The sequence below is a fragment of the Prionailurus bengalensis genome, chromosome A2, assembly GCF_016509475.1.
Source record: "Prionailurus bengalensis isolate Pbe53 chromosome A2, Fcat_Pben_1.1_paternal_pri, whole genome shotgun sequence".
NCBI classification, from domain to species: domain Eukaryota; kingdom Metazoa; phylum Chordata; class Mammalia; order Carnivora; family Felidae; genus Prionailurus; species Prionailurus bengalensis.
The window spans coordinates 48,990,251-49,003,472 of NC_057348.1; the positions used below are offsets into that span (position 1 = coordinate 48,990,251).

Sequence of the window (13,222 nt, forward strand, 5' to 3'; positions counted from 1 at the left end):
CTAATTGCTTCTCCCCATGGTGTTTTGTTTTTTTTTCTTCCTTCCTTCCTTCCTTCCTTCCTTCCTTCCTTCCTTCCTTCCTTTCATGGTGTTTTTTGTTTCTCTCCTTCTCTACCTGTTGAAATTGTCCATTTTTAAAGTCTGTCTCAAATATGCCCTTCTCCACGAAACTATTTCTGGCCATCCCTTAAATGTATTACTTCTCTTCTTACAAAATTCTAATATGTTGCTCCTAGGCCATTTTCTTCTACACTTTGTGTGGTAGTTACTTGAAAGATTTTGTTTTCATAATATTACTCTTTTGTTTTGTTTTTGCTTATTTCTCTCATCTTTATTGATCTCCTTCTTAATTGTCTCATAAATATTTTTCATACATCATTTTACACATTTTCAAAGTATTGATAAGGTGTGGCTTTGTGTTTATTTCTAAATACATGGTATATGTCATGCAAAAATTACTGCAAATAGCTTTGGTGACTAATTCATCATAATACTCTTGACTTGTAGATAATGTGTGGTTTTAATTTGGGCTGTAAAAATGCATACAATCCACTCAATAATTATGCTCGTTCTTTTTGTTATGGGGTTTGTGTGCTGAATATTATTGTATACTGTGATCCATAGCAGTGATAGCAGAAATAGTTCTTGAACGCAGTAATAAAATTTAAGTGCATTTATGTTTCTTCTAAAACATGATCTCAAATATAGTAATGTCTGAAGAGTACTGTTAACTCACAATAGTATGTTATTTCTTTTTTCAGAAGATTTACACTGTAAATGGGAAATTTTGAGATTTCTTAGAACATTAACTTCAAATACTTTGTTAGAGAATAGCAGTGAGAAGATAGTAATATCTAGATTTTAAAGCTAAGACAAATGCTCAGTAAGTCAAGGCCACTGATAATTTGAATTTTAGACAATAGTGGATCCTTTTTCTGAAACACTTTTTTTTTCTGATTATAAAAGTAATACAGGGGCGCCTGGGTGGCGCAGTCGGTTAAGCATCCGACTTCAGCCAGGTCATGATCTCACGGTCCGTGAGTTCGAGCCCCGCGTCAGGCTCTGGGCTGATGGCTCGGAGCCTGGAGCCTGTTTCCGATTCTGTGTCTCCCTCTCTCTCTGCGCCTCCCCCGTTCATGCTCTGTCTCTGTCCCAAAAATAAATAAATAAAAAAAAAACGTTGAAAAAAAAATTTAAAAAATATTAAAAAAAAAAAAAAAGTAATACATAACTATTGTACATCCAGTGAAAAACATGGTAAAGTTTTTTGTTGTTGTTGCTCTTTATTAAAAGGAATCTTTAAGTTTACTTTGCCCTGATTATCTAGAAAAGATTAAGCTTAGAGAAACTAATCACAAGCAATGATTTTAAATAATCTCTATAAAATGTGAAATCCCAATAATCAGAGATAGAATAAAATTCTGGTTTAATGTTTACCATCACTTGTTCCCAAACATACAGATTTTCCCCAAAAGAATTTCTCACTTTTTATCTTCCACTGTTTGTAATTCACATTTCACTTAACCATAAGTATTTTTAAATAGTTTACTCTTAGTTATCTTAATAAATAAGCTCACAGTTTTACATTTATATTAAAGTGAACATCTACTTTTTGCATTTTTTTAGTTTTGTCTTTTCTTCCTTGTTTTACTTGGCTTCTGCCCACCTTTGCATTTGCACTGTCTTCAATCTCAGCAACACCTTCTCAGTGGACTGTTAGGTTAACAATATGTTTTTAGCAGTATCCTTATTTTTCTGTGCTCTCAGATGACCCTGTACTTCTAACTATGTATATATATACATACACTGGCAAAGTTTAGCTAGCTTTTATTATATACGACTTGAATAACCTATTGCAGTTTTTATTCATTGATTTTTCTTTTTTAACAAGTGCTTGTGGAAAGCTAAGTATATTCACTTTTTTTTCTAATGAAGCATATTCTTAATTACTTTTTAGTCCATCCTTTGAATGCACTCTTGTTTGTTTAGACAGTCCCCTATTGCTCTACCTTTAGGTTGTCTGCAGTAACGAACATACATTTTTGACAGCGTTTTTGACATTTCCTTTGCATAGATTAGCAGAAATAGTATCTCTAGGTCAAGAGTACAAATGATTGATTGTGTTTATTTTTATTAAAACGAAAAACACCTATAAAAATTAAAATATAAGTGAAACACTTTGATACAAAGAGCAGTGTCCAGTCCCTTCAGACTCTCTGGTTAAGCTCTTTTTGAGCAGTTATTTTAATTCTTTCAGCTATTTCTTCCTGTCTTATCTGCATAATGTGCCAATAACACAATTTTGGAATTATTAAGTTTGAATATTATCTATTAATTCCTCTTATGTTAGGTAGAATTTGGCTCACTTGTACCCTCCCTATTCTCTCAACGTTATCCTATAAGGTTTTCATTTAACAGAAATGAGTACGTGCTTTATTATGATTATATAAATATTATATACCACAGCCTCAGATCTTTTTTCTATGATATGATTTTTTTGGGTAAAAGGTTTAGTTTTTCAAAGCATTCATATGATGATTTTTTACTTGCTTTTTTCTTACTAATGTCCTACGTCTCATATCTGTTTCCATATATTCATGTGAAAGATAATCCATGAGTTCCATTTTTTTTTCCTGGACACTTACCTTCTCAAATATCCATCTTCCTGTTTTATTCTGGACCAATCTATATCATGGTAAGAAATTTTTCCCTGTCACTCATTTATGTTTATGGTTTCTTTCCTCATTTTGCTGTAGCATGTTCTTCAAAACTTTCTAGTAAAGGCTAAATTCAAGGAAAACATTTTGTGTTGCATGCCTAAAAAATGTTCTCATTCTCCATATTTACTTAGTAGTTGGAACAGTTAGGCATAGCTTCATGTTTGTTTGTTTGTTTGTTTAAGTGTTTATTTTTAAGAGCATGCAAGCTGGGGAGAGGCAGAGACAGGGGGACAGAGGATCTGAAGCAGGCTCTGAAGTGGGCTCAGAGCTGACAGTCTTGACAGCAGTAAGCTCGATGTGGGGCTCAAACCCATGAACCCCAAGATCATGATCTGAGCTAAAGTTGGAATCTCAACTGTCCGAGCCATCCAGGTGGCTTCAGACTTATTTTTAATTACATGATACCTGGCACATAAATGATTTTCAGCCAATAGCTATGGTGGCTAATGAGTTGTAGGACTTGTAACTTGCAGGGAGTTTGAGGTTCTAATTTTGGATGGAAAAGTCTGTAAGTTCTAGAGGACATATATGCTAATTCTGTTAGTACTGGGATTCTTTGTGTGTTAAATATTAGAATTCCAGATTATAAAATATTTTTTTTCTCATAATTTGGAAGGCATTGCTCCACTATCCATCATCTTTTGTTTGCTTGGTTTTTGTTTGTTTGATTGTTTTTACTATTAAGGGGTTGGTGATATTCTGCTTCTTATTTTTCTCCCTGTGTCCTGATCTTCTTTTGGAAGCTTTTAGGATATTTTAATTTTTTTCCCCAGAAATCTTAAATTGTGTGACATGCTTGATTTTTCCCCATTATTTTGCTGAGTGAATCTTTTAAATTTGGAAATTCATATTATCAATTTTTTGGTCTCTTCTTCATTAAAAATATATTGTTACAAAATTCACTCTGTTGTCTCTGTATATTTGTTCTGGAAGTTTTATTAGCTGAATATATGTGTCCCTAGATTCATTCTTTAAGACTCTTATATTTTCTGAAATGTGTTCTACCTTTTTGTTGTTGTTTTGCTTTCTGGATAATTTTCTTCACTCTTTTTTTTTTCTCTTCTAACATATTTCAATAACTAAGAGCTATTTCCCATTGTTTGTTTCTATTTTCTATGTTATCTCGTTCTTGATTACAGAAGATATGATAATTCTTATTTAAATATATTTGTTTTTGTTCTTTTCTATATGTTTCTCTGCCCCACTATACATCAGTTTCCTTTTTGTGTTAACTTATTTGGTTTCTAGTTTACACTGGAGATTTTCTGCAATTACGGGTGATTTCTGGAAGTTCCCATTTGAAAGAAAGACCAAAGAGTTCTTGATACATGGACAGTGCATATCACCTAAAAGGGCTCTCAGTGGTCTGGTCAGACATCCAAGTTGCCATTCCATTAAAGGGTCTCTCTATGGCAGTATATAGAATTATTCTTCTAGGGTGGTCCAGATTTTTTGAGAAAAGCTGTTTTCTCCCGGGGGAGACACTTTCTTAGTTTTCAGCATTCTGTAGGCAGAAGTGTAAATTTCCCAGAGAGTCTTACCATTTTAATACTTAGTGATAAATTTAACTTATAATTAACAGGTTTAATTCAACATTTCTCATTCACAACTTTCTGGTATTTGGATGTTTACAATATCAGAACCTATTCCTTATAGTTTTAATAGAAAATTACCATTCCATTTTCTGCCAAGAAGAAAAAGAATTTGGCCATGTACCTATGTGACAAAGTACGTCCAAGTCTTGAGAAACAAACAAATCATTTCTCTTGTGGTATGACCCACCAGAGGACTCTTAGTTGTAGCTTCCTCTGTTCTACAAATGCAATCACCTTATCCACCTCTTCTTTCTTCCAAAAATATATTATAATAACTGTACCATGATTGATTACTTTTAATTTTGTTTTATTTGCCTTGTTGCCCTTGTTATATATATATATACATATATACATATATATATATATATGTATATATATATATAATGTTTATTTTTGAGAGATATACAGAGACACAGCACAAGCAGGGGAGGGGCAGAGAGAGAGAGGGAGACACAGAATCCGAAACAGACGCAGTCTCTGAGCTTTCAGCACAAAGCCCGACACGGGGCTTGGACTCAGGAACGGCGAGACCATGACCTGAGCTGAGACACTTAACTGACTGAGCCACTCAAGTGCCCCATTTATATAGTATTTTTATTTATAAAACTGGGCTGTAAAATTTCAAGTATGGCATACTTGTTCATTTCAATGAATAATTTAAGACCCTTAATTTAGATTGACATGGTGCTTTCCAGAAATTATATAGACCACCAGCAGTGAATGCAAACTCTCATTTCTCCAGCCCCATGCCCAGATTCACAAAACAAAACAAATCTTTTGGTCAACATGAACAGCAAGTGTGATATCTTACCCTATTTTACATTTCCCTCCTTTCTAATGTATATGAATATGTATCTCCAGCTTACGGGTTATTTATATTTCTCCTTTTGTCATTTGTCTTTTACTGTTTCTTGCCTATTTTCTTCAAGCTGTTATGATCATTTTTCTTAGTGGTTTATAAAATTTCTTTATATATGCAGGGATATAAATCCTTTGACATGCTTCTTTTTTGCCATTGATTACTTACTTTTTGAGAACTGGTAGCTTGCTTTCCTTCTGCTTGATTCCTAATTGATATATATACGTTCAGCAGCTGTTCCTTATCATTAATATAACTTTTCCTGTTTTTTCACAGGCAGATCCTTGCAGCAGCCAAAAGAGCTGACCAAGTAGGCCATTTTCTTTGGGTAGGATCAGACAGCTGGGGTTCCAAAATAAACCCACTGCACCAGCATGAAGATATTGCAGAAGGAGCCATCACCATTCAGCCCAAGCGAGCAACAGTCGAAGGTATGGGTTTTAACCATTGTAAAATATGCCAAGAGACTGGTTTGTGCCACGCAGGATGGCTCAGTCAGGCGTCTCTTTGAGGATTTGGTATTTTTACATAATGTATGCAGTGTAATTTCAAACTTGTAGCCGTGAAATGAACATTAGGCCGTATATCTGGTCTGTTCTTTTCGTTGATAGTCCTCTTTTGAAGAGATCATGTGTTTTTATAATATCAAAATTCTCATTTTTTTTTATTGTGGCACCAGAGCTTTCTGAGAGAAGAGCATCACCATTAATAAGTGAAATAAGGGGGCGCCTGGGTGGCGCAGTCGGTTAAGCGTCCGACTTCAGCCAGGTCACGATCTCGCGGTCCGTGAGTTCGAGCCCCGCGTCAGGCTCTGGGCTGATGGCTCAGAGCCTGGAGCCTGTTTCCGATTCTGTGTCTCCCTCTCTCTCTGCCCCTCCCCCGTTCATGCTCTGTCTCTCTCTGTCCCAAAAATAAATAAATGTTGAAAAAAAAAAATAAGTGAAATAATAACACAATCCAAGTGTACATAAGTGAACTGCATTTTTCTGAAAGAATATTTTCCCTTTGCAATGTATCCATTATTTCTACAGCAGAATAACTCTGGGGATTCTTTTCTTTGTTACTTCGTGGAGTGTCTTCCAGCCCCCAGGATCTCACTACACACCACCTCTCTCAGGCACCAACATCACCTTGCCTTCATGGGTCTCTTTTGTTCTCACTCTCTTTCTCTTGCCTTCCTAAATCATTGCCTCTTTCTTTTCCTTTGCCTTCCTTGCTGCTACAAAGAGTCTTCAAGAGGAAGAAGGAGGAGAGGGTGTTTATTGGTATCCTTCCGATCTAACAGAAGTTGCTGATTACAATTTATGTTCTCCTTTAATTTGAAAAGAAAAGTTATTTTGAAAAGAAGATACTGTGAAGAAAAGGAACTCCTCCACTGGTATCCTGTTTTGTGTTTCTTTTCTGGTGGACCATGTCTCCAAAGATTCCCTAAAACATGCTTGCTTTGCATGTTAAAAAAGCCTCTATCCTCTCACTCAAAAAAGGATCAAATATTTGCATTTCTTTCTATTCTGTCTCCACTCCAGTATAATTAATTATTCTCCCTAGAAGCCTGCATGGTCTATGGAGACCTTTTTAAACAAGCCAGGTTGTGGTTCAGTCACTGTTGCCTTTCTGTGTTATCTGGGGGAGATAAAGATCCCATGAGTCACCCATGTGTTCATTGGGAGGCTTTGAATTCATTTCATTCCCCAGTACGTGTCCTGAGAAGATTGCTTATCTTACAACACAGACCAATGCATTTGCAGATGGGTTGCAAAAATAAAAGATAACATTTTAACTATCTCCATTCCTTTTTACTAAAAATTTTGAGTATCTACCATATGTCTTGCTCTGTTTTGAGACTTGAAAAACAAGATGAGGACAAAATCCTTACTTTCAAGGCATACAGAGCTGAGAGAAGGTGTCAAAAATAGCCATTGACTGGGTAACATGAGAAGCACTGTAAATGCAATATGGAATCGATACCACAGGGTACAAAGGAGATACTGTGGAAGTTTCTCTGAGTGGTGGTGTTGCAGTTGGGGATACTCCTGAGAGGAGCTAAAGTCATGACTTGAAATGTATCAGGCAAGTGAGGAGAAGAACACCATCCACCCCCAACCCAGGGACAGAAACAGAAGAGTGAAGGAGCAGGGCATGCTGGGATAACAGTAAATAATTCATTCTACAGTACAACCCTGAAATCCTGAAATCCTTATGGTTCTTTAAAAACGTTCCCACTTACAGGGCATTGGGACAACTCTTTTCTCTCCTAGAGTTCCAGTCACTGCACTATTGGCCTAATTAACTCCTAATTCTGTCCTTTAGGACTTTGCTCAGACATTAATTTTCCTTGGAAGCTACATGTGACCATTCCACCTCAGCCAGGTTTGGGTTAGACACCCTTTCTGTTGCTTCTGTGGCATCCTTCATGACCCCTACCATTGTAGCATCTCTTTACTTGTCTCTGTCTAGAAACATATCTGTTATGTATGCCCTGCATTGTGCCCCCAGCACCAGTACCCCTTGGCCTGCATATGGCAGATACTCAAACAGATTTTTAAGTGTTTGGATACTGAGATGGGTGGAGGAATCACAGACCACCTGACATCCTGCCATAAAATATGGCAGGGAAATGGGCCAGAGTTGGATTATGAAGGGTCTTGAAATTATGCTAAGGAAAGTGTTCTTTATTCTGAAAGTCTGGGCAGTGTCTGGAAAGTAGAATGTGATCAAAGGTGGTTAGAATGTTCACTCAGGTGATGTTATGGAGAAGTGAAGTGTAAGAGTCAGGTGAGAATGAAAGCAAGTAAGGAATGAGTGAGTCCTTTCTTCCTTGGCTGTAGATGCCGCATGACATGGATGCCTATACTCCATGGTTACTAGCTCCAGTTTCATGATATTTAGGGAAATTATTAAGTATCTTGAAGTTTTTATAAATTCTTGAAAAAAAATTTCCTGCTGTGTATTTAGGGGTACACAAAGTTATCTTTTTTGGGTGGGGAGAGGGGTGATATGCAAAGCTCTTAAATCAAACACAAAACAACATCCTAAATCTGAAAAAAAACATATCTATATCTACATTTGTATCTATATCAATGTCTATATCTATATCTATGTAATTTATATCTATATCTCTCTTTTTGGGAGGGGTTGTTCCAAACAATGAATTGAGAGAGAGATATTGTTAAAATTGGAACACGATAGGGCAGCAACTCTTTATACAAAACTCTCTGCTCCTAACTAGATAAAAATGAGGATTTTCTCTCTCTCTCTCTCTCTCTCTCTCTCTCTCTCTCTCTCTCTCTTTTTGGCTGGTGTGTGTGGCGTATGTCTAGCCATATTGTCTATGTGCATTGCTACAAAGAACAGACTAGATTTGCTCACTTAGGAGATGAGACATCAAGATTGTCGCTGTGCATTTATAGTGACACACTCCTAAAGAAGTGCAAAAAGAAATGCATTTGCTTGCACTAAGGTTTGTAAAGCAAGCTATGAAATATCCCAAATGAAACTAATAAAATGGAGAATATTCTGTATCAGCAAATAAGTTTTCCTCTCCTGTCTAATTTTTCTTTTTTCTTTTTGATAAATATCCCATATTGATTTCTACTGTCGTGGAACATCCTCCAAATATTTATAATACTCCTATATCCCTGTATCTTTGTGTTTTGTAATGTTGTATGTACAAATGCAAACAGGAAAAAGGCAATCAATAATCAACATGTTTCTTTTCTTTAGATTTATATTTTGAACATGTTCAGCAAAGATCTGAATTTTTGGCTGGTGTTTTCTCTATCTGCATGAATAATTAACAATAAATTGCTTTAGGCAAAATTGCTATCAAGCACATGGCCTCTGTGAGAGTAGTGCTCATCCTCTTTTATCTTCTATCTGTATTTATTCTCCATTTATAGAAGAAAGGGCTTCTGTGTTTGCTAGCCAAGTGTGTTGTTCTTCCCCCTTTCAATTTGATGTTGATAGGAATTGTGCCCGGGAAAGGTCGGCCATGGCCCTGATCGCTGCCCAACACTCACAGGATATCTGGAGAACGTCTCCACAACTTGGCAGCTCTCCTCCAGCTCCTGAGCCAAAACACTTCTGTAATTTTCAGTGTCTCTGAATTGTCTGATGAGCCAAGGGATCTCTGGCATTTTCCTCTTTTCTGTTGCCCCATTAACTAGGATTTTCTGTCATCCTTTCCAGCCCCCAACAAGTCCTCAGAGCAAAAAATGTCCATGTTGCTTTCAACTCTTTGCCCTACAAAGTGCTCTGCTTCTCTGAGAATAGGCTGTCCAAGGCAGCCTCTAATTATAGTCAACAGGGATTGTGGACCAGTATCTTTTCATCTCTGCTATAATCATTAACATTAGGGAGCTAGTGTAATGAAGGGTGGATTTTCAAAGCTAACTATAATGGTTCTGACTATTGGTGATGTTTTCAAATGTGTCTGTGGAACAGCTTGGTTCCTGAATTAAATCTGCAATCTATGTAGGAGAGACAAAAAATGCTCTGGACCTGGCATAAAAAGTTGGTTATTTCATGCTTTTTTAATTCAAGACTGAAATGAATTCTTTATTTTTCCTAAAACTGGAGATCAAAGCTATGAAGAGCTAAACTAAAATATTTCTGGCTCCAATTTAGATGTGTCCTACTTTAGCCTTCCTTGATTACCTAGAATGTTCCACACATATCACAAGGTTTTGTAGGTGAATGGCAGAAAATGACAAGAAAGAAAACATTGCCTTAAACCACAGTGCTATTTCTGAGCAATGCATATGCCTTTTAGAGCTATAACTGGTTTAATAAGAGAGCAATGAGAGTTTTGCATGTTCAGTGTCATGACAATTGGTTTATTGAATCTTTTATAAATACTGGTAAACTCTAGCAGGGTATCAGGCATCAACCTAAACAGTGAGATATAGCAAGTGACAGTCTAGACCAGGTCCTTGCTCTCATTAGTTGCCTACTTAATTTAGAAGTGACAGGTGATTAAAAAAAAGTATAAACAAGAAAATATCATATTAGAATAATTTTACATTTTCCCTCTAAAAACCAGCTTGCAAATTATGGAGATACGAAGGAGGAAGAGAGACCAGGACACAATACAGGTCCAAACAAAGATTGGGAGAATGTGGGTGCAGGTCAGTGGCTCAAGCCTCTGTAGCCTACTCTAGATTCCTGGCTCATATCCATAACAGATTCTTTCAGTGCTTAAAATCCACCAAAGTTTCCCATCTCCCTATTTCTTACTTCTCTGGAAAATAACTTTTTCTTCAAGACAGATCAAATCATTAGTATTTTCAAAAGACTTCCTGCTTTTCTCAGTTAGTCTACCCTGCAGAAGCAAACTCATTGCTCCCAAGTCTAAAATGTGCTACATGCCCCCTTTCCTGAGAACACCAAACACACCAGGCTCACCTGTGGCACTTACAACTAGAATCTGAACCTTAAAGGCAGTGCCTACCGCTCATGGCTTCCTTGAGATTATCCATCTTGCACCTCTTGCATTCTTTGTATGTCTTGCCTTTTTTTCAAGTTTGGAGAGACTATCTGGGCAGCACTGGCCCTATGGCTTAATTAGGTGACTTGCTGGAATGTTCCAAATACACAAGGGAAGCCTCAGCTCTGACTCCTCAGAAAGTAAGAAGGCACAGGTAAGGCTGTTTGTCTTAGACACTCTGTGGGCACTTCCTTTCTGAACTGTATTGTTTCTACTCATAGAACAGACAGAGAGAGACGGTGAGCAGATCACGGGTGTGACAAGAATAGGTATGTGAAGAAAAACACCATCTCATTTTTTATCTTGTGTTGTTTAAATTAGACATTGTTGGCCTTGAGCAAGTGGTAAGAAATGTAAACAGAGAAATCTCAATTGAAAGTAACTAAGGCGGGGCGCCTGGGTGGCACAGTCGGTTAAGCGTCCGACTTCAGCCAGGTCACGATCTCGTGGTCCGTGAGTTTGAGCCCCGTGTCGGGCTCTGGGCTGATGGCCTGTTTCCGATCCTGTGTCTCCCTCTCTCTCTGCCCCTCCCCCGTTCATGCTCTGTCTCTCTCTGTCCCAAAAATAAATAAACATTGAAAAAAAATTAAAAAAAAAAAAAGAAAGTAACTAAGGAGAGCTGAGAACAATTCACTTTATGTGTATAAAGTCCCAGGTTTTGGGCCATGCCTTTTCCTGTCTCATAGGATAGACGCTTTCTTTTTCTTTACTTTTCTATTTTTTTTTTTTTAGGAAGATTTTTCTTTTTTTCCTTTTTTTTTTTATTTATTGAAATTTTTAGTTAACATACAGCCCAATATTGGCTTCAGAAGGAGAATTGAGTGATTCATCACTTACATACAACACCCAGTGCTCATCACAACAATGCCCTTCTTAACATCCATCACCCATTTAGCCCATCTCCCACCCACTTCCCTCCATCAACCCTCTATTTGTTCTCTACTGTTAAGAGTCCCTTGTTGTTTGTTTCCCTCCCTTCTGTTCCCCCCTTCCCATATGTTCATCTGTTTTGTTTCTTAAATTATACATATGAGTGAAATAATATAGTATTTGTCTTTCTCTGATTGACTTATCTCACTTAGCACAATATATTGTAGCTGCATCCACATCATAGCAAATGGCAAGATTTTATTCTTTTTTGATGGCTGAGTAATATTCCTGTGTGTGTGTGTGTGTGTGTGTGTGTGTGTGTCAAACTACCAAAACTGAAACAGAAAGAGAAAATTTGAACAGATTCATAATCAGCAAAGAAATTGAATCAGTAATCAGAAATCTCCCAAGATACAAGAGTCTTGGGCCAGATGGCTTCCCAGAGGATACATACTTTATTAATGGGCTTCGCTTAACTGACCACCAATCATTTCCTAACCAGTGAATATGTAAACCAAAAAGAATGTATCCATTCTGTTTGCATGATATGCTGTCTGATGTCCCCAGTACCCTGAACACTCCCCGTTAATAATCGGATCCCTAGTATGTCCCACCAGTTTAATTTTTAGCTTTCAGGAATAGCTATTTTTGATTCTAAATGTATTTACTGCAGTAATATGTATTACCATAATTATTTCATGTAATGAAAATCATATAAACCAATGAAGTGAGTGCAGAGAGAGGAAAAGAGAATGAGAGATGCTATTTCAAAGAAGATACATTTGAGTTCCTTGGAAAGATTTGATAAGTTTGTAACTGTTAGTTGTGGGCTAAATTTGGTGGAAATTTTTAAAGGAAATCATAAACACTAGAAACATACTGCACTTAACTACTAGTCAACTACCTTCAAGTTTTTATTTCACTTTAAAGACCACAAAACTGAATTTTATTATAGTTGATTTTTTTTCAAGATTATAACAGGGAGGCCAAGTGGGTGATGCATATTTGGAAAAAATTTCATGATCATACACCAGAAGATTGGCAAGTGTGTGTGTGTGTGTGTGTGTGTGCGTGTATGGATGGATTTTGAGTTAAAATATTTGATATATTTATGTATTTTTAATCATTCTTTGCCAAGATATAAATCTTTTATTAATTGACCTACCTTGTGTCTCAATAATATTTAACTATTATTTAATTATAAAGTTTCCAATATATTTACATTTGGGCTTTCCCTTCCTAGGACTTAAGTTTTTCACCTGTAGGTGAAAATTTTCAACTCTATCATCCCCAAAGGGTCCTTCATTGTGAGAGTGATTATCTGTTATTTCTGCCTACCCTGCATCCATTCTCTCCACTTGTTACAGCCCCCACATTCTCACCTGCAGAGTCCCACACTCTACTTACTGTCAGCTCATGTGACTCAGGTGACACTGATTCAAAACCTTGACTCAGAGATAAGGCGTGGAGTTCATATCACACCCCTGGCTCCCCATGTCTGGATCAGGACTTCGCATATTTATCAACTATAGACTCCTGTTACTTGTATAAGATCCTTGAATGGGTTTCTGTAACTTACAACTCAAATGACTTAACAAATATGATTGCATATTAGGACAGTCTTCTGCCAGGCCTTTTGTTAAGTCTTGTATCTTCTCTGAGTTACATCCTTTCCAAGTGCTATTTACCTCAC

The 13,222-nt window shown here is 36.8% G+C and overlaps 1 protein-coding gene across 2 annotated transcripts in view; it reads left to right on the forward strand.

The window, feature by feature from the left end:
- GRM7 (glutamate metabotropic receptor 7) overlaps positions 1-13,222 on the forward strand; it is an 859,113-nt gene that overhangs the window by 439,712 nt on the left and 406,179 nt on the right. For both annotated transcript variants that reach the window (XM_043587992.1, XM_043587990.1), the window contains exon 4: positions 5,451-5,605. In XM_043587992.1, coding sequence (XP_043443927.1) covers positions 5,451-5,605 — 155 coding nt within the window. The remainder of the gene's footprint in view (positions 1-5,450; positions 5,606-13,222) is intronic.